Source organism: Rhinoraja longicauda, chromosome 32 (assembly GCF_053455715.1).
Source record: "Rhinoraja longicauda isolate Sanriku21f chromosome 32, sRhiLon1.1, whole genome shotgun sequence".
NCBI lineage: Eukaryota > Metazoa > Chordata > Chondrichthyes > Rajiformes > Arhynchobatidae > Rhinoraja > Rhinoraja longicauda.
This window is the reverse complement of record NC_135984.1, coordinates 1,153,101-1,176,102: the sequence shown is the minus strand read 5'-3', so window position 1 is coordinate 1,176,102 and position 23,002 is coordinate 1,153,101. Positions and strand designations below refer to the sequence as shown.

The window sequence follows — 23,002 nt, the reverse complement described above, 5'->3', positions numbered from 1 at the left end:
CTGGATATCGCAACAATGCATGATTTCAATGTATTCCTTTGACCATAAAACGTATTAAATGACCCAAGGTTAAAAGCAACAACTCTTGACACATAAACTTCCTCTTTGAGGTTTACACTCACAATCCACACAGACAGGCACGGCAGTGAAAATATATATCGTACGGTACAATTCTCATGCAATTTATGAGACTTCTTTGCCTAACTTTAAGTGTCCCAATTGAATAGTAAGTGGATTGAAAGGTGTGATTTAAACACACAGACTTGAACCAACTTGTCCTTCCCCTCAACCTCTATTCCATAACAGAATTCATTGACACATTTTTAAAGAATATGTTACCCAGTCCAAACTTAAGAAACAGATGAAACACAGAGCATTGATTGATTCATAATTCATAATTATTTATTCACAAACCCCATCGTAGAGGTTTGTAAAAATTGGACCCGCAAGTACTTTCACTCTGCGTGCGATAAAACAGAATGAATCCGATTCAAGGTGACTCGAAATAAACCAGGAAGTTTGAGCAACAAGACTTGAGAAATAATCTCTCACTCACTGTGACCAACTAGACCTGACAGATATGTCCTTTGCATAAGTGCTGCTAGATGTCCTTGGTTACTAAAATGATGAAAGAATATTGCCTCAAATCCCAACAATCAATGATAAAACCTATGACTGGAACACTGGGTTTGTTAGAAATATTCTTGAGTCATTGTTCCATGATTGGGTTGGGGAGTTGATTGTCTGATTTCCTGGTTCCTGAGAATGCATGCTGGAATCAAAAGAAGGACAGTGTAAGAAATGGGCCTGGGCCAGTAATAATGTAACTAAATCAACGACATCTTTTCTAGAGTCATAGAGTGATACAGTGTGGAAACAGGCCCTTCGGCCCAACTTGCCCACACCGGCCAACATGTCCCAGCTACACTAGTCCCACTTGCCTGCGCTTGGTCCATATCCCTCCAAACTTGTCCTATCCATGTACCTGTCTAATTGTTTCTTAAACGTTGGGATAGTCCCAGCCTCAACCAACTCATCTGGCAACTTGTTCCATACACCCACCACCCTTTATGTGAAAAAGTTACCCCTCAGATTCCTTTTAAATCTTTCCTCCTTCACCTTGAACCTGTGCCCTCTGGTCCTCGATTCCCCTACTCTGGGCAAGAGACTGTGCATCTACCCCATCTTTTCCTCTCATGATTTTATACACCTCTATAAGATCACCCCTCATCCTCCTGCGCTCCAAGGAATAAAGTCCCAGCCTATTCAATCTCTCCTTACAGCTCACACCCTCTAATCCTGGCAACATCCTCGTAAATCTTCTCTGAACCCTTTCAAGCTTAACAATATCTCTCCTGTAACATGGTGCCTAGAACTGAACACAATATTCTAAATGCGGTCTCAAAACGTCTTATACCATTCTATTTCTATTATTTTTCTATATAAATTTCTATTACTTTTATTTAAATAATATTTACCCACAAAAAAGGAAAGTTTTTTTAAAAGTCCGAATGATGTTTCTCTGGTATTTCTCCCAGCGGTTCGTATTTCCAATGTGGATACTGCAGTACCTGGCTAGAGGTAGGGGATTCCTGGCCTCCACAACTATTTCATTGACTAATCAAAGAGTACACAGGGTAAACACCAATGATCATTTGTGCTTTTTAGAACGTGTTCTTACACATGGAAGCAGTTAGAGTGAAGGGCTGAGTGAGAATGGGAATCAGGAGGTTGTGGTCGGTATCATTTGGTAAAATGTCTTGACACAATTTGTGCACTCAGTGGATGGATAAGATTAGTGAGCCTCCCTCTATTATGTGTAGGATGGGACTGTAGATGCTGGTTTAAACCAAAGATAGACACAAAAAGCTGGAGTAACTCAGCGGGACAAAGAAAAGCTGGAGTAACTCGGCAGGATAGGCAACATGATGTCACCCATTCCTTCTCTCCAGAGATGCTCCCATTCCTTCTCTCCTGTCGCGCTGAGTTACTCCAGCTTTTTGTGCCTATCTCCCTGTATAATGTTTTCTACTTACATCAGGCTAAAGGATTGGCACCCCCAATAACCTTACCATTGTTACATAGATTTCATTTCCATCCTTTGTGGGTTCCGTATGGTTCTGGTCCTCCGTTGCCGTGTTGCCGGGACGCGCTGGTTGCCTGGTCACCGTGAAGTAACTGTTTTCCTCCTGATTGTTGGTGAATATATTTAATTAATCAACTGACTTTTCTTCCTTCAAATTCCAATTTAATTTCTACAGGTCCTAACTTATTTTGCTTATTGAACCATGGCAGAATGGAACCTGATAACATTGACAAAGAACGGGTGCTTCGGTGAGGTAGCCAGGCCTTGGTACCAGGGCAAATGATGTTCAGGAGATACAGATAAAGCTAGAAAACAACTACCTCTGAATCACGCTGGTTTCCAATGCCACCCAATATCTAAGGAAGCCAAGCAAATGTGATTAGTGAACAGTTCTGAAAAACTCTGGCTAGAAACTGGCTACAAATACAATTATATTATTTAATGAATAAGCCACTATACATGACTATATTATCACAGCAGAATAGTTAAGGAGAAAATGCCATTGGACTAATAAAGCCTACATTTTTATTTCCTTACACCACCTGTCACTGGCCTGAGTTCCAGTATTGTAAACCTTGTAGTGAGCTTCATTCCTGTAGCAGCTTGACTCCAATACCTCAACCCTATCATTGGAACACAGCCCTGCAAGATCCTCACGCCCTGATCAACACTGTTCCCTAACATGCTCTTCAGCGAATGATAGTGACCATTATTCCCACAAGGCACCCACCTCATTCTCACTCCAGCCAACCTGTGGCAGGGGTTGGTCTCGAGTTTCCCAGCTCTTTGATGGAAGGCTAGCACTCTCATTGTTCCACTGACATTTGACATATCAGTATCCCACAAAAATATACTCTGCTGACGCTAAAGTCATTGCAAATATTTGTCACTCTGTCACGATTGTTTCCAATAGATTATAAATATATAACCTCGGTGTCTGTGACTCTGATTTTATTTGAAGTAACATTCTGGACTCATGTGTAACTCATGTTTATTTCTTTCCTGTAATGTTGTTGTTGTTGTTCGTCCTTCGGGTTGGAAGATGACCATGACTTCACATTCAGTTGGAGGATTGGTGACTGTGGGTCCGGAAGTGACTGGTGAGGCCAATCCGGGCCTGGAAGGCACGCCCACACGTAGGACACAAGTGGATGGGCGCTGCAGTGGGAGTGGAGGTAGCCCGGGCCTTGCCTGTAATAACGGTGCCCCAGAAGTGTTGTTGAACAGGAACATGGAACCCAGGAAGACAGGGGAGGGGTAATGTGAATGGGCATGCCTGCCTTCATTGCCGAAGCACTGACTTCAAGTGTTGGAACATCACGTTGCAAGTGTAGAAGATGTTGGTTAGGCCACACTTGTCTGCAGTTATGGCTGTCACACTGTAAGGAGAATGCAAGTACGCTAGAGAGGGTCCAGAAATGATTCACAGGGGATGTTGCTTAGCTAGGGGCAGTGAAGGCCAACACGAACGTGACATTTTAGAGGCTTCCAGATGGGCAGGGAATGGAGGGACATGGATCACGTGCAGAGCTGATTACTTTAATCTGGCATTATGTTCAGTAGAGACATTGTGGGCCGAAGGGCCCGGCCTTTTTACCCGGGAAAGACGAAGGCTGAGGCACGACATCGTGGAACAATATCAAAATAAAGGAGGCATGGGTAGATTAGATAGTAATGTCTGTTTCCCACAGTAGAGGTGCCTAACCTAGAGGCCATGCTTAAGGTGAGAGGGAAGGTTTAAGGTGGATCGAAGGATACATTTTTCATATAAAGAATAGTTATGGATAATAGACAATAGACAATAGGTGCAGGAGGAGGCCATTTGGCCCTTCGAGCCAGCACCACCATTCAATGTGATCATGGCTGATCATTCTCAATCAGTACCCCGTTCCTGCCTTCTCCCCATACCCCCTGACTCTGCTATCCTTAAGAGCTCTATCTAGCTCTCTCTTGAATGCATTCAGAGAATTGGCCTCCACCGCCTTCTGAGGCAGAGATTTCCACAGATTTACAACTCTCTGACTGAAAATGTTTTTCCTCATCTCCGTTCTAAATGGCCTACCCCTTATTCTTAAACTGTGGCCCCTGGTTCGGGACTCCCCCAACATTGAGAACATGTTTCCTGCCTCTAACGTGTTGAATCCCTTAATAATCTTATATGTTTCGATAAGATCCCCTCTCATCCTTCTAAATTCCAGTGTATACAAGCCTAGTCGCTCCAGTCTTTCAACATATGACAGTCCCACCATTCCGGGAATTAACCTAGTAAACCTACGCTGCACGCCCTCAATAGCAAGAATATCCTTCTTCAAATTTGGAGACCAAAACTGCACACAGTACTCCAGGTGCGGTCTCACTAGGGCCCTGTACAACTGCAGAAGGACCTCTTTGCTCCTATACTCAACTCCTCTTGTTATGAAAGCCAACATTCCATTGGCTTTCTTCACTGCCTGCTGTACCTGCATGCTTCCTTTCAGTGACTGATGCACTAGGACACCCAGATCTCGTTGTACGTCCCCTTTTCCTAACTTGACACCATTCAGATTATAATCTGCCTTCCTATTCTTACCACCAAAGTGGATAACCTCAATTTATCCACATTAAACTGCATCTGCCATGCATCCGTCCACTCACACAACCTGTCCAAGTCACCCTGCAACCTCATAGCATCTTCCTCACAGTTCACACTACCACCCAGCTTTGTATCATCTGCAAATTTGCTAATGGTACTTTTAATCCCTTCATCCAAGTCATTAATGTATATTGTAAATAGCTGCGGTCCCAGCACCGAGCCTTGCGGTACCCCACTAGTCACTGCCTGCCATTCTGAAAGGGACCCATTTATCCCCACTCTTTGCTTTCTGTCTGTCAACCAATTTTCTATCCATGTCAGTACCCTACCCCCAATACCATGTGCTCTAATTTTGCCCACTAATCTCCTATGTGGGACCTTGTCGAAGGCTTTCTGAAAGTCGAGGTACACCACATCCACTGGCTCTCCCCTGTCAATTTTCCTAGTTACATCCTCAAAGAATTCCAGAAGATTAGTCAAGCATGATTTCCCCTTCGTAAATCCATGCTGACTCGGAACGATCCTGTTACTGCTATCCAAATGCTCCGCAATTTTGTCTTTTATAATTGACTCCAGCATCTTCCCCACCACTGATGTCAGACTGACTGGTCTATAATTTCCTGTTTTCTCTCTTCCTCCTTTCTTAAAGTTGGTATATGGAATGAGCTACCTGAGAAGGTGGTGGAGGCATGAGCAGTAACAATAGTTAAGCAGCATCCTTAAAGCTAAAAGTACCAAGTATAGAAGGACACAGAGGGTTAGTGGAATTAGAACATACATTGAACCTAGAACAGTACAGCACAGAGACTTCAACCAATCATGATGCTAATCCAAATTAAAGTCAACTGCTTGTATATGGTCTTTATTCCTTTATCCCCAGCATGTCCATGTGCCGATCTAGATGCTTCATAAACATTGCTATCTGTTCCCACCACTTCCTCAGTAGCACCTTCCAGGCACCTTTGTTCCTCAAAAAACTTTCCTTGTCGAGTTTCTTGTTTAGTTTAGTTTAGTTTAGAGATACAGCACGGAAACAGGCCCTTCGGCCTACCGGGTCCGCACCGACCACTGATCCCCGCTTATTAACACTATCCTACACACACCAAGGACAATCTTTTTACATTTACCAGGCCAATTTACCTACAAACCTGTACGTCTTTGGAGTGTGGGAGGAAACTGAAGATCTCGGAGAAAACCCACGCGGTCACGGGGAGAACGTACAGACAGCACCTGCAGTCGGGATCGAACCCGGGACTCTAGTGCTGTAAGACAGCAACTCTACCCGCTGCGCCACTGTGCCACTCTTATAGTGTGCCAGTTACTGGAAGATCTCTCTCATTGATCAGGATCATAATAAATCTTGGCTCATATACATTAATTCGGCCCTTACCTTAACGCTCTGAAGGGCACCTGGGTCATTCCTTCCAGACGCATGGCTGGGTCTGGGGAGAGATGTTCAGCATGATACATTGTTCAATGGGTGGGATGGTGCGATTACGTTAATATCTGTCTCCAGAAAGACTTTACCTTTGATCCCTTGGTGCTGTTCTTGCTGAGCACTTCCATATGGTTACAGGAATGATGGAGAGCACAGCAAGGAGGATGGAGAACCCAGCCGTCACACCTACGATGAGACCCATTGGCATCACTCTGTAGTGCTTGCCATCTGTAGAGGTAGACGAGGGTAAAGGTCAGAGAATCACTTCACCACATGGCCTCTGTGTTAGACACCGCTACCATGGGAGACAGACATTGCTATCTAGCCTATCCACGCCTCTGTTCAATTGATATTGTTCCATCGTGTCGTCTCTCAGCCTTCGTCACCCCAGGGTAAATGTATAGCATTGGAAGTGCGACAGTGACAATGGTGGCCAAGATATTTAGATGTAAGAAGAGAAAAAATAGCAGCAGAAGCATGAACAATTCACCCTTTCTCTCATGACCGATGATTTAACTCCACTCTGCAGAGGTGCAGTTTACATGACGCTCACTGAATGTAGAAGAACAACTGCACTTTGCTGACCCTTGTCTTGTGGAGAATTTAAGCTGAGGATCTTGTCTAATTGCCCAGGGGAACGTACCACAAGTAGCACATTTCCTGCACAGCACATGCCCCCAACCAGTGCCAGACCCCTGATTAATCGGACCCCCGCCTCTGCGTTGTTTATGCCACTCTGTCTGTAAATTAGTAGTCACATTTATTCAAATAACATCAGTGTCTGAACTTCAAAATAAATTCACTGGCTGGAAAGCATTTAGAAGGGTTACACAAATGTATTTTTTATATCAATATAATCTTTGATGGTCAGCAGCCCATTGTATCTGCACTGTCCCAAAGGCACAATTCTCTGCCTCTTTGACTCACATTATAGAATTTCCCAAAAAATCAATATTAATATTCATTCCTATTTTTGCTTCTCAAGAGATCATTTCCTTCCCTTTCACATTGTACAGAATCTCAAAAGACCACTCCCTCCCCACTTAGTTCTTTAGTATGATTTGGAACACACTAATCCCTCGTTTGCACTTCTGGCCCACCATATACAAGGGATTGGTATGTTCCAACTCATAAACTGCACCAAACCATCCAACTGCTTTACATTCACTCTAACAGCGTGCAGTCACAGTGCTTGTGTTTGCACCTTCACACAAAACCATTAAAAGGGTCTTGCTTCGGTGGACTTTGTTCCACAATCTCGGGATGCGCAGATCGCAGATAAAGTTGCCATTGTCAGAGCATGTCACGTTGGTTATGAGAATGGAGCCATTCTTCTTCCTGATGTCACCAATCCACTTCAGCCTCTGTGTGAACCTGTTGCCTTGAACCACCGCACTGTGGTCTTGGAGGTAAAACAAAATCTGTCGGAATAAAGAAGGAAAATAACTCAAAGGAAACAGTTCTCTGTCAATTTCACCGATGAAAACTGCAGGTGTTCAATGCAGAGTTGGATTATCCCTGCCCTATCCATAATAACAATTTCCAGAGGTGATCCTTTTTAATATGATATGCAATAGATGCCACGCTGACAAGTCCTGTATGTGTTGTCCATGTGTTGTCCATGTGTTGTCCATGTGTTGTCCATGTGTTGTCCATGTGTTGTCCATGTGTTGTCCATGTGTTGTCCATGTGTTGTCCATGTCTAACATCCCTGATGAGTTGCCTTCTTGAACAGCGAGAATGCAGGTATCACAGGTGCACAGTGCAGGTATCAGGTGCACAGTGCAGGTATCACAGGTGCACAGTGCAGGTATCAGGGGTGCACAGTACAGGTATCACAGGTGCACAGTGCAGGTATCACAGGTGCACAGTGCAGGTATCAGGGGTGCACAGTACAGGTATCACAGGTGCACAGTGCAGGTATCAGAGGGAGGTGCACAGTGCAGGAATCACAGGTGCACAGTGCAGGTATCACAGGTGCACAGTGCAGGTATCAGGTGCACAGTGCAGGTATCGGGTGCACAGTGCAGGTATCACAGGTGCACAGTGCAGGTATCACAGGTGCACAGTGCAGGTATCACAGGTGCACAGTGCAGGTATCAGGGGTGCACAGTGCAGGTATCGGGTGCACAGTGCAGGTATCACAGGTGCACAGTGCAGGTATCACAGGTGCACAGTGCAGGTATCACAGGTGCACAGTGCAGGTATCACAGGTGCACAGTGCAGGTATCAGGGGTGCACAGTGCAGGTATCACAGGTGCACAGTGCAGGTATCACAGGTGCACAGTGCAGGTATCACAGGTGCACAGTGCAGGTATCACAGGTGCGCAGTGCAGTGATCTAGAGTTTAGACCCAGCATCATGAAAGATGATGATTTGTTTCCAAATCCGGGTCGTGTGTGACCTGGATGGGAACTTGCAGGTGAGGGCAAACTCCTGTACCCGCTGCCTGCTCTTCCTGGATGGGAGGTCCTGTGGAAGCAGATGGAGTTGCTGCACTGTATCCCATTGGTGGCAGGAGAATGGGGTTGAGCGGGATCAATAGATCAGCCATGATTGAATGGCGGAGTGGACTGGATTGGCTGAATGGCTTAATTCTACTCCTTAGTGGCCTTTCAAGTGGATTAAATCAGGGCACTGTTTCCATTGGTGTTCTACCTGATGAGCAAGTTAATACTTATCCTCCTTCTGGACTCAGTTACAGGTGAGATTGGGGTATATGGCAGCTTGCGTCCCACATACTGGCTTGCAAGTTTGAAAGAAGGAAAGGTTTGATTTATATAGAGCCTTGCATGTCCTTTCCAGGCCCTTCACTGAAGTGTAGTCATCATTGTGATAGAGAATGTGACAGCCACTTCATCCACAACAAGCTGCCACCCTCATTCCATATCACTCACGATACAGTCCTTGGCTATTATAAAACACTGCGTTTATGAGCTTGCAGAATACAGATTGGCCTCTACGTTTCTTATATTACAACCACATTTGCACTTTAGAAGCATTTTTCAGACTTTAAAGTAATTGTGAATGTATTTAAAGGGGTTTAAAAGATTCTGTGTAAATTTATTAAAGATCCTGCAAGGGTGTCTTGTGGGGAATGTGCGGAGGCAGCAGGCTTTACACTCACCGCGTTCTCTCCAGTGCCGTTATAAGGGGTGTACAACCATTCCAGCTTGATGTTGTGCATATCAGTGCGTTCTTGGTAGTCAAACATGCAGTCTAATTGTGCATCCATCCCCTGTTTCACAATCAGGTACCCTGGCGTAGAGACACGAACAACTGAGATTGGCCAGACATCTACAAGGTAAAAAGAAACCATCTGAACTTGGACAGTGACACACACACAGTGGCAGACAGTGACACACACAGTGACAGACAGTGGCACACAGACAGTGGCACACACAGTGACAGACAGTGGCACACACACAGTGACAAACAGTGGCACACACACAGTGACAGACAGTGGCACACACACACTGACACGCACACAGTGACACGCACACAGTGACACGCACACAGTGACACGCACACAGTGACACACACACTGACACACAGTCACACATGCAGTTACACATGCACAGTGACACACACACACACGCAGTGACACATACACACTGACACACACAGTGACACACACACAGTGACACACACACAGTGACACACACACACAGTCACACACACACACAGTCACACACACACAGTCACACACACAGTCACACACACACACGGTCACACACACACACAGTCACACACACACACAGTCACACACACACAGACACACACACACAGTCACACACACACACACACACACACACACACACACACTGACACACACACAGTCACACACACATAGTCACACACACACACACACAGTGACACACACACAGTGACACACACACACGTAGTGACACACACACACACACACACACACACACACACTGACACACACACACTGACACACACACACTGACACACACACACTGACACACACACACTGACACACACACACTGACACACACACACTGACACACACAGTGACACAGTGTCAAGCTGAGCTGGATTCATTTGCACCAGTGAGATTGTTGCACTAGCCATGTGTAATTCTATTTACAGGACACTTACAGCTCTTGATTAGAGTTCAGCAAGTGACTCACTCAAGGATATCTCTTACTCTATGTATAATGGCCAAGACATGGTTAGCTTTCATCTCTTTCCATCCCCAGATACCGGGTTTACTGTATTTACGCACAGACTCCACTCTGGAATTCACTCCTAAATGTTTTTGAATTTATACATAAACCCCTGAGCTTCTCTATTACATTCTGAGTGGTAATGCATTTAAGAGTATTTGTTAATAACAACCTGCTTCATTTCCAGTTATCTGTTATAATCCATTCTAGCTGATAACTTTTCATCATTCTATGTGTAAACCAGACATGATATTCTGGGCAGTCGTCCAGCCTCAGATTTCCAGGCATCATTCGCCCAAAGCATCTTTAGATTCTGTGCTCTGGGCTTTGATGTACGGACTTGCAATTCCAGAGCATTGAATGCAAAATATTTTTTGAATTGTTGCCACATTTCTCCCGGGTTCTGATAAATGACAACTCACTCTATGTAGCCAAGCTACCGCTGCAACTTTAATTGTGGGGATTTTAGTTCTGCTAACGTCTGTGATATGCTGTTTGGTCAGAAACCTGTGAAAGACCATGTCCACCAACTCAACAGCACGACTCTTTTCAATCCTCTTTATTGCTCTTCGAAAAATTCTATCAAATCAGTCAAGACAATTTGTCTTTAACAAATTGGGACTGGCTTTGGTGTACTTATTACTAATTGAGAGTCAGCTTCCTGAAGAGGCACGGACTAGAGGGACATATACCATATGCAGGGAGATCGTGTTAGTTTAATTTGGTGTCATGCTTGGTGCAGACATGGTGCCCTTAAGGGCCTGTTCCTGCGATGTGCTTTGTTATATGCCTTGTTCTCAATAGAATTTAAAGGCAGCTGAAATCCCCCTACATAGACAGTAAGTTTAGTTTCCAAATTAGGCTTTCTTTGAAGAAATATTGATTTTCTGTTTTAAGTTGAAGTACTTATTCACATTGATAGTTAAATTGCTTTGCAGCGAGCTGGGTGTTGTTGGTAAAGTTCAGGTGCACGCAGTGAAAAGTACAGCTGGTTTGTGGTTAGCCGAGAGGAAGGGGTTTTGAAGTGATTTCCCCTTTATTGTAAATTACTGCTGCAGCTCAGCAATAAAGGGTTAAACTGTGTACGGTCAAAGTGTCCATACAATTACAATCGAGTTAGGATCCACCACCACGTGGCTGTCCGCAGTTAAGTGGACTTTAAACCTTGCTCCTGAAGGTTTCCATGGCTAAAGAGTTCAGAAGAAGAGAATGTTGGTGACATTCACGACAGAGGGTTTAGGTCAGAGAGCAGGGGATAGTTGTGAAGTTGTATAACAGGTTGGATACATCGTTACAGGGAATGGGAAAAGGGGTATGAGAGTGGGCAGCTATAACTGAGGGGGGGTTAACATGCTCACCCTGAGGTCAACATTACAGGTTGAAAACTAACTCTAGAAACCAGGATGTAAAGTCTAGTCCAACACTCCATGTCTTGCACTGATGCCTGGATACAGAGCCTCCTTGCACTGATGCACCACTCCATTCCACCTGAGATACTACAGTGGGAATTTAACTGACTTCTCATTGGGATTTAAGGATTCTGTGGCACTATTTGAAGGATGGGAGTGTTAATAAATGGGGGGAGTAAAAGTCCATAAATCCATGGGAGTAGCAGCTCATGTGGAGAGAGTGGTGAAGAAGGCAAATGGGATGCTTGCCCTCATTGGACATGAGGTAGACCCAAAGAGCTGGGGAGTCATGTGGCAACTTTATAACACAATGGTTCGGTGATATTTGGAGTAGTGTGTGCAGTCCTGGTCACCACCACATATAAGCGGTGTGATGGGGCTGGGGTGGGTGGGTAGAAGGTCGAGTCACCAGCATGTCGCTTGGTTTGGAGCATTGCAGTTCTGCAGAGAGATTGGATTGGCTGGGTTGGTTTTGCCTGGAACAGAGGAGGCTGAGAGAAGATCGATTAGAGGTATTCACATTTATTAGTGAGGTATATAGGATAAATAGTCTTTGTCTCAGGCAAGAGGGCATGGGTTTAAGGGGAATGGCGGGAGATTTTGAAGGGATTTGAAATACAGGGGGTAGTTGGAATCAGGATCACTCTGAGAAAGGGGTGGAGAAAGGTACTATCACAGCATTTAAGAATCATCTGGACAAGCGCGTTAATTGGCAAGGTATAGAAGGCTATCAAGCTAATGCAGGTAACAAGGATTAGTATAGAGTAATGCAACAGTCAATATGGATGTAGTGGGTCAAAGCACTTGCTTCTGTATTGCAAGACCTTAAGACTACCACTGGCAAATCAGATGATCTAATTTCCAGGGGTGCAGTGGTGCTGGAGCTCACTGGAGCTCACTGGAGCACACTGGAGGTCACGGGAGCGCCGCTCTGGCACCTCTGTAAAAAAAAGCCAGAATAACAGCGGGGAATTTAACAGCGGCCTCTCCGGCACCAGTGACCGCTCTGGCACCAGTGACCGCTCTGGCACCAGTGACCGCTCCGGCACCAGTGACCGCTCCGGCACCAGTGACCGCTCCGGCACCAGTAACCGCTCTGGCACCAATGACCGCTCGGGCACCAATGACCGCTCTGGCACCAGTGACCGCTCTGGCACCAGTGACCGCTCTGGCACCAGTGACCGCCCCGGCACCTAAATATTAGCACTGCAACTCTGCTAATTTCCTCATTTTGGTGTGGAAACTTGCTATAGGTAACCAGCTACTGTAGTTCAGAAGTACTTCATTTGTGTCCTGAGGTTGGAAAATGTAACGCATTAATGCAAGTTCTTTCTTTCTTCTACTTCTGCCTGGAGTGTGGTCAGCACAGGCTCATACTTGGAAGTTAAGACGTCCTTGGTCTACATGACTTCATGCCATAGTGGCATCTCTTTCTAAACGTCCTGTGCCTGGCAGCGCACAAGGTAGTCATTGACCTGAGTCCTGTCTTTGACTTCAAACTCTACCTCTACCCTCTCCACACACATTGCCTGACCTGTTGAGCATGTCTAGATTTTTCTGTTTTTATTTCAGGTTGCCAGGATTTACAGGTTTTGTTTGCAGATTTCCAGCATCTGCAGGTTTTTTTCCTTTACACCTCATTTGCCGCTGGGCTTCTAGGCTGAATTGACTGTGGAGCCGTCACTGAGGGACACTTGTAGCTGGAGATAGTTGGAGATAGTTGACTCATACAATTACAGGATGGTGCTGGAATTCTTTACAGGAACACAATGTGCAGGATAATGGTTATCATAACCTCCCTACCTTAATTAAGGTTGCCAGCTCTTAAAAATTGTTCTGTAATCAAGATTTAAACCATACCAGGAACCCAGTGCAAATCCCCGGTTTCTGTGACTTGCTTTACCATTTAGTATCATGTCTGATCTATTTCCATGTACTCTCCTTATCCAACTATCTCTTGTTTCCAATAATACCTGGATATCCAGCCGTTTCATTCCTGCATACATTCCTCCCCGCGGGACTGAAGAGCGCATGGCTCGGTATTGGGAGGCTGGTGTTGGGTTGGGATGAGCTGGGTGGCGTTGCCGCTGGGACTGAGAGGTGGCCTCAGGATGTGGCCCTGTGTAGCTGCATCACTCCCCCCCCCCCCAGGTCTGCCCAGCACCAGTCCCCATAGACAATCTCAACATTGGAAGGCAGGCAGAGTGCCCACAGAGCACAAGGATCACACCACCTTGCTGGCACAGTAAACTGTCAGTAACACAGTAATGCATCTCTCTTTCTATAATGCTATAATAATCAGTGTTGATTCCATGGGTGCTCAAATTCTAGTGTTTAATTGTCATGTTTACAAGGATGTTGCCAGGTCTAGAGGGTCTGAGCTGCAGGGAGAGGTTGTGTAGGCTAGGACTCTATTCCCTGGAGCGCAGGAGGATGAGGGGTGATCTTAGAGGTGTATAAAATCATGAGAGGAATAGGTCAGGTAGATGCACAGAGCCTCTTGCCCAGGGTAGGAGTCTCTTGCCCAGGGTAGGAGTCTCTTGCCCAGGGTAGGAGTCTCTTGCCCAGGGTAGGAGTTTCTTGCCCAGGGTAGGTGTCTCTTGCCCAGGGCAGGTGTCTCTTGCCCAGGGTAGGTGTCTCTTGCCCAGGGTAGGAGTTTCTTGCCCAGGGTAGGTGTCTCTTGCCCAGGGTAGGAGTCTCTTGCCCAGGGTAGGAGTCTCTTGCCCAGGGTAGGAGTCTCTTGCCCAGGGTAGGAGTCTCTTGCCCAGGGTAGGAGTCTCTTGCCCAGGGTAGGAGTCTCTTGCCCAGGGTAGGAGTCTCTTGCCCAGAGTAGGTGTCTCTTGCCCAGGGTAGGTGAATCAAGGACCGGATGACAGAGGTTTAAGGTGAAGGGGAAAAGATTTAATAGGAATCCGAGGGGTAACTTTTTCACACAAAGGGTGGTGGGTGCATGGAACAAGCTGCCAGAGGAGGTAGTTGAGGCTGGGACTATCATAATGTTTTAGAAACTGTTAGACAGGTACATGGATAGGACAGGTTTGGAGGATATTGACCAAACGCAGGCAGGTGGGACTAGTGTAGCTGGGACATGTTGGCCGGTGTGGGCAAGTTGGGCCGAAGGGCCTGTTTCCACACTGTATCACTCTATAATTCTATGTGTACCAAAGTGGAACAAAGAAACACCTACTTGCAGCAGCCCAACAGGTTTGTAAACACAGTACTCAATAAACAAACTAAAAAATGTTTAATAAGTTAAAAAATCTGAATATAGTTTAAAACAAAACAAAAAGCCTCAGACCCTAAAGCAACCAAGATAGTTCAAAGTTTAGTTGGTGTTTGTAGTTTGGCAAAGTTAGTTGGTCAATACTCAGATGATTGTTTGAAGTTTTCCAAATGAATGGCAATGCATCTTAAGCACTAGTCAGGCACCAGCGTATATTTAACTCAGCGTTGCACTATCTCTACTTTCAATAGACAGAGCACTTACCATTAAAGATGAGAATTATGTGGAGGAATCGCAGTCCTGTGCTGCTGGTCATTATCTGCAGAGAGGAAGGAGATTATACACAGTGGATGCAACACTTTGTAATTATAACATTTAAATCTGATACAGTGCTTTACAGAAGTGATATCAAACAAAAAAATTAACTCCTGGACATGTTGGGAGAGGCATCTAGAAGGTTGGTCAAATAGGTGGCTTTAAGAAGCATCTTAACGGAGGGGGTGGAGGGGGTGAAGAGATGAAGTGGAGTATCGCAGGGCTTGGGCCTGAAGTGCTGGAAGCCACTGCAGGTGTTTAAAGGGAAGCAAGTATTTATTCACAAAACGCTGGAGTAACTCAGCAGGTCAGGCAGCATCTCGGGGAGAAGGAATGGGTGACATTTTGGGTCGAGACCCTTCTTCAGACTGAAGCAGGGATGTGTGTGTCGGTGCCTCTGGGAGTGTCCGGGCCATCGAGGGCTGCTGGGTTGGAGAAGGTCACAGAGCCAGAGAGGCCAGTGTCATTTAGGGAGGGTCAGAAAACAAGGATGAAAGGGTTAAAACTGAAATGAACCTGGGTTTTTGGTTCAATTCAGTTCTGCACTCATTGTGTCAGTCTGTCCACAGTCTATTGCAAATCTAATTCACCATTAAACAAGTACGACAGTGGCATCAGACGCTGACCAGAAGCCGTTAAAAGAGGAGGGGAAGTATTTTCATGTTTTTTTAATTCTTCTACCTTCTGAATGAACAATTTCTAGAGAACTGTAGAGTAGATAGTAAGCTCACAATTCACCAAACCATTCCTTAATGATGGGATGCGGTCAGTTTAGACTTTTAAAAAAAACATTTTCAAAAGAATCTTAAACCAAGTATACCTTTGCATTAAACTTATGATCCGCTTCCTTCTTTCATTGTAAATATTCACCCAGTGATGATAATTTATTGTTCTCATGTTCAAATTGAAGAAGCTGTTCTGTCCAATCACTATTTCAAATGTCTCTTGGCCAGTGTCATCCCAGCCACCTTCTGCAAACTCATCCAACACATCACTGGGTGGACCCTACGTTCATCACCACCCCCCCCCCCCCCCCACCCCACCCCCACCCCACCCCCCCCCCCCCCCCCCCCCCCCCCACCCCCCATTGTACGTTTCTGCAAACTCCTAACCCTGTAACCTCTGGTTTTGCCTCTGCAGATGCTGGAATCTTGAGCAAAACACAGAGTGCTGGAGGAGCTCTCAGCGTGAGGATCTGGGAAGGAATGGACAGGTGAGGTTTCAGGTTGGGACCCTTCTTTAGCCCGAGTCTGAATTCAAATTTGAATTAGACCAAGTCTAAAGATGGATCCTGTCCCAAAACGTGGCCATTTCGTCCTCAGTTGCTGCCTGACCCCAGGGTTCCTCCAGCATTTTGTGTTTAGAACTAAATTAGAAACGTCGCCCATTCCTTCTCTCCCGAGATGCTGCCTGACCCGCTGAGTTACTCCAGAATTTTGTGAATAAATACCTTCGATTTGTACCAGCATCTGCAGTTATTTTCTTTTAAAACAGAAGTCTCTAGCCATGAGATGATTTTTATGAATAATGTTTCAGAGCAAGGAAGAACTTACTAGAAGTTGATCACTGCACCAAAGATCGTGTTGTAGTACGGCCACAATCCACTGTGTTCAATGCCCCGCTGGTCGTGCTGCTGGTCTTGCTGATGGTCGGGCTGCTGGTCGGGCTGCTGGGGGCCGCTGGTCGTGCTGCTGGTCGTGCTGCTGGTCTTGCTGATGGTCGGGCTGCAGGGGGCCGCTGGTCAGGCTCCTGGGGGCCGTTGGTCGGGCTGCCTGGGCTGTCCACTGCTCGTGGCAACCTTCTCTGTTTTCCTCAGTAGTTTGATTTTCACCTGCAAGGTAACCAATCGTGTTACTGTGCTTCCGTTACCGGTTTCCAAGTCCAGGAAACCACACTGAAGAAGTGAAGGAGATGGTTTTAGTAGCACCTTTCTCATTTTTTAAAAGATGCTGCCTCGTTACTGAAGAGCTGAGCTCTTTGAAATAAACCTTTTAAATGTTTTAGAAAAAAATGTCATCAAAGTAAAAGCTAATATATGGTGTGTTTTACTTCCCCATCAGAATGTCCAACGTGCTTTAGTCAATGCAGCATTTTTGATGTGTTGGCAAACATTACAGGCTTTTTACAGGATGTCCATAAGCAATTTACATCTAATGAAAATAACACAAAGTGCTGGAGTAACTCAGCGGGTCAGGCAGCATCTGTGGAGAACATGGATAGGTGACGTTTCACAGAGTGCTGGAGTAACTCAGCGGGTCAGGCAGCATCTGTGGAGAACATGGATAGGTGATGTTTCACAGAGTGCTGGAGTAACTCAGCGGGCCAGGCAGCATCTGTGGAGAACATGGATGGGTGATGTTTTGGGTCGGGACCCTTCTTCAGACTTTGTAGCAAGGGGAGAAAGTGGGAAAAGAGTTGTGGCTGGGACAAAGCCTGGCAGGTTGTGGGTGGATACAGGTGAGTTGGTGGGGGGGGGGGGTTGCTTGGGAGGCAGGTGGACATAGGCTAGGAATGAGTGGGAGAGATGAGTGTGCATCTGGATGGGACACAGGGAATAACTATTACTTGTTATTGGAGTAATTCTACTCCTATAACAAGTTCACTAGTCATCGAGTCGACTCATTCCTGGAATCATTCATATAAAACCTCCTCTGGACCCTCTTCCTCAGCCAACATATCCTCAGATATGTGGCCCACATTTGCTCACAGTTCTCCAAATGCGGCCTGACCAGCGCCTTATAGAGCCTCAGCATTACATCTCTGTTTTTGTATTCCAGTCCTCTTGATAGAAATGCTAGCATTGAATTAGCCTTCCTTACTACCGTGATGGTGGGAAACAAGACTGGAGAATTCAACGTTCATACCGTTAAGTTGTACGTGTGAAGTTGGCATGCTCTCCACAAGAGTGTGGGTTTTCCACAGGTGTTGCAGCTCCCTCACTGATCTCAATGACAAACTGGGTGTTAGGTTAATTAGTCACTGTAAATCGCTCTTTCATGAAGGTGAATTAGGGGGCATGTGAAAGTAGCCCAAGGGAAATAAATGGGGGAATGAGACGGAGAGTTGGGCAGCTGGCCACAACTGTCCCTCTATGTCAAAGGCAAATAGGACAATCTGGGCAGAGCAATGTGATAGTGGACATCCAATCAGTGTTCAACATGTATTAAAGGATCAGTGTTGGCCAGGACACAAGAAACACTCCCAATGTTATTCTTTGAAATACCACGGGATTGTTTGTATTCTATCAGAGAGAGCAGATGGGTCCCAGTTTAATGTCTCTTGCAAAATATAACGTTGATGGTTGTGTAACTCCCCTCAATAATACAATACAGTCTCAGGGCCCGTTCTTTATCCTCGGGTTTTAGACATGAGACCACAACCTTTGGACTCAGAGGCAAAATGCTAACACTGCACCACAGCTAATACTTCTGTTCACTTTAGTGCTGCAATTCAGAATGGAATCTATGTGATGTGTTTGCAGACATTAAAGCAAGTCCAAGTAGTCTTCCCCTGACGTCAGGGGACTCTAGGATGGTTGCAGCGTGGAAGAAGCCCAGTCACAGCAATAGGTCTACTTGTTTGCATTTAAAATATCCCTCGGTAGTTTTCATCCTTCTGTCAAACATCTTCATTCTCTCTCTCTGCTCTTGTACATGTAGACAATAAACAATAGGTGTAGGCCATTTGGCACCACCATTCAATGTGATCATGGCTGATCATTCTCAATCAGTACCCCGTTCCTGCCTTCTCCCCATACCCCCTGACTCCGCTATCCTTAAGAGCTCTATCTAGCTCTCTCTGGAATGCCCTCTTAATCATCTGACCCTTTCTCTTTTTTTCTATCAAAATGGAATGCTTTTCCTTTCTCAGCATTATCTGATCCATTATCCATTCATCCTACCTGTCTTCACTTCACCTCCAAGATATAATTACCTGCCAATTAAGAAATTACTCCCCATATGCCCAATTCAAAGTTAATATATATTAAGAGGAGCAGCGTTTCTTGGTAGCTAATTCAATATCTTTGTTTCTTGGTAGCCAATGTTGTTATCATCTGCTACAGACTCCTTTATTCCAAGGTCTTCAAGCCACAGTGACAACATAATGTGGCTCTTCATTAAACACCTTTGGGATGTCCATTTCTAATGCATCGACCACGTTTTCCTCAGTGAAAGTTGCTGACTGACTTGAAGTGTTCAATGATGTTCTCCAGTGCCAAGACCACTTTGTTTCTTTAATATACATCAATAATTTAAAATTGGGCTCACAGGGTGCTGGTTGGTGCTTGAGGTTTGATCATGTAACTAGTTTTGACTCTCAGGTTCAGTCATCAGCTAAGATGGAACTTCACCAATGAGTCACTGTATTTCTCTGATCAGGAAAGCCAAAGACCATTTTACAAACAATTCTATCAGACCAAAACTCATCAGTGAAATCAGTTTGGAACTGGCAGTGGGGAAATTTACAGATAGACCACATCAGCTTGTCTCTGCTGCCTTCAGGTACACCAACACTGGTTTCAGTTACACCACAACTCCACAAACCAAAGCTTACATCATAAGCGTATATTACCTTGCACATCACGAAAGGGAAACAGAACAGAAAGGAATATAGGAATGCTTAATTAGCAACACTGTTAAATTGCAATGGAACCGAGAACCTGAATAAAGATGGATTCTAATATAAAACATAAAACTAAAGTCTGATAATTTAGAGTAGCTATTCTAACATGTTTAAGAGAACGACATGAGATCAGAGTTCTCTTCTGTAAGGAGTGAGAGAGAAGCTATCCATTATAGCTAAGATAGTTCAGGATCCATGCCATTGCTCAGGACTTCCAATGCTTTAATCTGTGCTTCCAACATTGGCCATAACATCGAGATGGAAGCAAGTTATCTCCAACACTCAAAGAAAAGAAAAGTCAAACTGACTAACAAAGCAAAATGCTGCTGAGACCAAAAGTGTGAAATAAAAGCAGAAAATGTTGGAAGTATTCAGAAAACTGAGCAGTAACTGCAAAGAGAGAAACATTTTCTCTTGCTCCTTCTCCAAGATGCTGCCGAACCAGCTGAGTACAGGTTGTGCCCAGGTAAATGCGGGATTCTGTCCTGAGAACTGTCTGTAACCCCTACAGTTTGCAAGGCAGAAATGTCAACTTCTGTCAACAAATTAAAATTAAAACATAGACCAACCAAGGGCAACATGAATGTCAAACATTCAGATTTCTGTGCAAGATGCAATGATAATTCCTAAGCTGGGTTCTCACCTGGCAGAAGGTGAATTAGCCTGGCAGCAGTTGGCAGCTCCACCCGCGGGTCTCCCAAACGCTCCGTCATGTGTACAGGTCGCGCACAAATCAGGCAATCGTAATTTGGGAAGATCTGCATTTCTAGAATATTCTATGTTGTCAAACGATCTCCCTTCTAATGGTTATAGAAACAGAAAATAGGTGCAGGAGTAGGCCATTCGGCCCTTCGAGCCTGCACCGCCATTCAATATCATGGCTGATCATCCAACTCAGTATCCCGTACCTGCCTTCTCTCCATACCTCCTGATCCCTTTAGCCACAAGGGCCACATCTAACTCCCTCTTAAATATAGCCAATGAACTGGCCTCAACTACCTTCTGTGGCAGAGAATTCCACAGATTCACCACTCTCTGTGTGAAAAAAAACGTTCTCATCTCGGTCCTAAAAGACTTCCCCTTTATCCTTAAACTGTGACCCCTTGTTCTGGACTTCCCCAACATCGGGAACAATCTTCCTGCATCTAGCCTGTCCAACCCCTTAAGAATTTTGTAAGTTTCTATAAGATCCCCCCTCAATCTTCTAAATTCCAGCGAGTATAAGCCTAGTCTATCCAGTCTTTCTTCATATGAAAGTCCTGCCATCCCAGGAATCAATCTGGTGAACCTTCTCTGTACTCCCTCTATGGCAAGAATGTCTTTCCTCAGATTAGGACACCAAAACTGTACGCAATACTCCAGGTGTGGTCTCACCAATGCCCTGTACAACTGCAGCAGAACCTCCCTGCTCCTATACTCAAATCCCCTCACTATGAATGCCAACATACCATTCGCTTTCTTCACTGCCTGCTGCACCTGCATGCCTACTTTCAATGACTGGTGTACCACGACACCCAGGTCTCGTTGCATCTCCCCTTCTCCTAATCCGCCACCATTCAGGTAATAGTCTGCTTTCCTGTTCTTGCCACCAAAGTGGATAACCTCACATTTATCCACATTATACTGCATCTGCCATGCATTTGCCCACTCACCTAACCGATCCAAGTCACGTTGCAGCCTCCTAGCATCCTCCTCACAGCTAACACTGCCCCCCAGCTTCGTGTCATCCGCAAACTTGGAGATGTTGCATTCAATTCCCTCGTCCAAATCATTAATATATATTGTAAATAGCTGGGGTCCCAGCACTGAGCCTTGTGGTACCCCTCGAGTCACTGCCTGCCATTCTGAAAAGGACCCGTTTATACCTACTCTTTGCTTCCTGTCTGCCAGCCAGTTCTCTATCCACATCAATACTGAACCCACAATACCGTGTGCTTTAAGTTTGCATACTAATCTCTTATGTGGGACCTTGTCGAAAGCCTTCTGGAAGTCCAGATATAACACATCCACTGGTTCTCCCTTATCCACTCTACTAGTTACATCCTCGAAAAATTCTATAAGATTCGTCAGACATAATTTACCTTTCATAAATCCATGCTGATATACCCATAACATTTCACTAAAGTACACATATACAGGGTATTGATGTTTCCCCGAATATCAAATCAGCAGTTTCTGATCCAACTTAATTTGTTTTTAACCAAGATGCTGCCTGTCCTGCTGAGTTACTCCAGCATTTTGTGTTTATCTTCGGTGAAAAAACCAGCGCCTGCAGTTCCTTCCTGCACATCTAACCATCTGCACCTTGGTTGAAACATTTGGCTCTTTGCTGCCCTCAACTGGACCATGATGAAATAGTAGTGCGATTCTGAGCCGTTTCCTCACCAGCCTTGTCGTATATTTCCTTGTTGTCTATTCATCCCAACTTTCCAAATTACCAAGCATCCTGAAGTACTCACCTGCAAGAGGTCATCACCTACAACCACATACTTATAGAGTGGATGTGGAGAGGATATTTCCAGCAATGGGAAAATCTAGGATCAGAGGGCATAGTCTCAGAATAAAAGGAATGTACCTTTAGAATGGAAATGAGGAGGAATTTGTTTAATCAGAGTGTGGCGAATCGTGAAATTCATTGCCACAGAAGGTGGTGGAGGTCAACATTGAGTATTTTTAATGCGGGGAATGATAGGTTCTCCATTAGTACGGGTGTCCAAGGTTGCAGGGAGAAGGCAGGAGAATGGTGTCGAGAGGGAAAAATAGATCAGCCATGATTGAATGGTGGACAGACTCAATGGGCCGAATGGCCTAATTCTGCTCCTATGTCTTATGAACAGGTGATTACTGGCTTATTGAGCTCATGCCAGTTGCTAGTAGACCCTACTCCAATGTAGCCCTGTGATTTACTCGTTCACACTTGCCCCACCAATTTCCTTTTTTGATTCATTTGCCACACCTATAGGGTTGGAGGGGAACCTGTGCGTTCAGTGTAAACTCCAGCACACAGCGCTCCAGATCAGACTGAACCAGAGTCACTGGAGATGTGAAACAGCAGCACTACCCGCTGCACCACTCTGTATCCAGCTTGGTGACGGAAGGGATATAAGTTTGCAAGTGAGGACGGGATGGCCCACAGGGGAACATGA

The 23,002-nt window shown here is 45.2% G+C and overlaps 1 protein-coding gene across 1 annotated transcript; it reads right to left on the bottom strand.

The window, feature by feature from the left end:
* Positions 1-605: 605 nt before the first annotated feature.
* On the bottom strand, positions 606-15,234 carry LOC144608762 (sodium channel regulatory subunit beta-2-like). Its single transcript, XM_078426840.1, has 7 exons — positions 15,183-15,234; positions 9,224-9,393; positions 7,301-7,517; positions 6,186-6,324; positions 6,049-6,100; positions 2,073-2,189; positions 606-772 (listed from the first exon to the last, which is right to left on the bottom strand). The coding sequence occupies exons 1-7, from the start codon at positions 15,232-15,234 to the stop codon at positions 710-712; spliced, it is 810 nt and encodes a 269-aa protein (XP_078282966.1). The 3' UTR covers positions 606-709.
* Between the last annotated feature and the right edge of the window lie 7,768 nt (positions 15,235-23,002).

Bases quoted from the DNA above. Each gene is read 5' to 3' on its own strand.
- LOC144608762 (XM_078426840.1), bottom strand. From the start codon at position 15,234: ATGACCAGCAGCACAGGACTGCGATTCCTCCACATAATTCTCATCTTT. The intron at 6,101-6,185 runs GTAAAGTCTTTC...ATCTCTCCCCAG, and splicing joins ACAGCACCAAGGGATCAAAG to ACCCAGCCATGCGTCTGGAA. The intron at 2,190-6,048 runs GTAAGGGCCGAA...ACCAACAATCAG, and splicing joins GTGCCCTTCAGAGCGTTAAG to GAGGAAAACAGTTACTTCAC.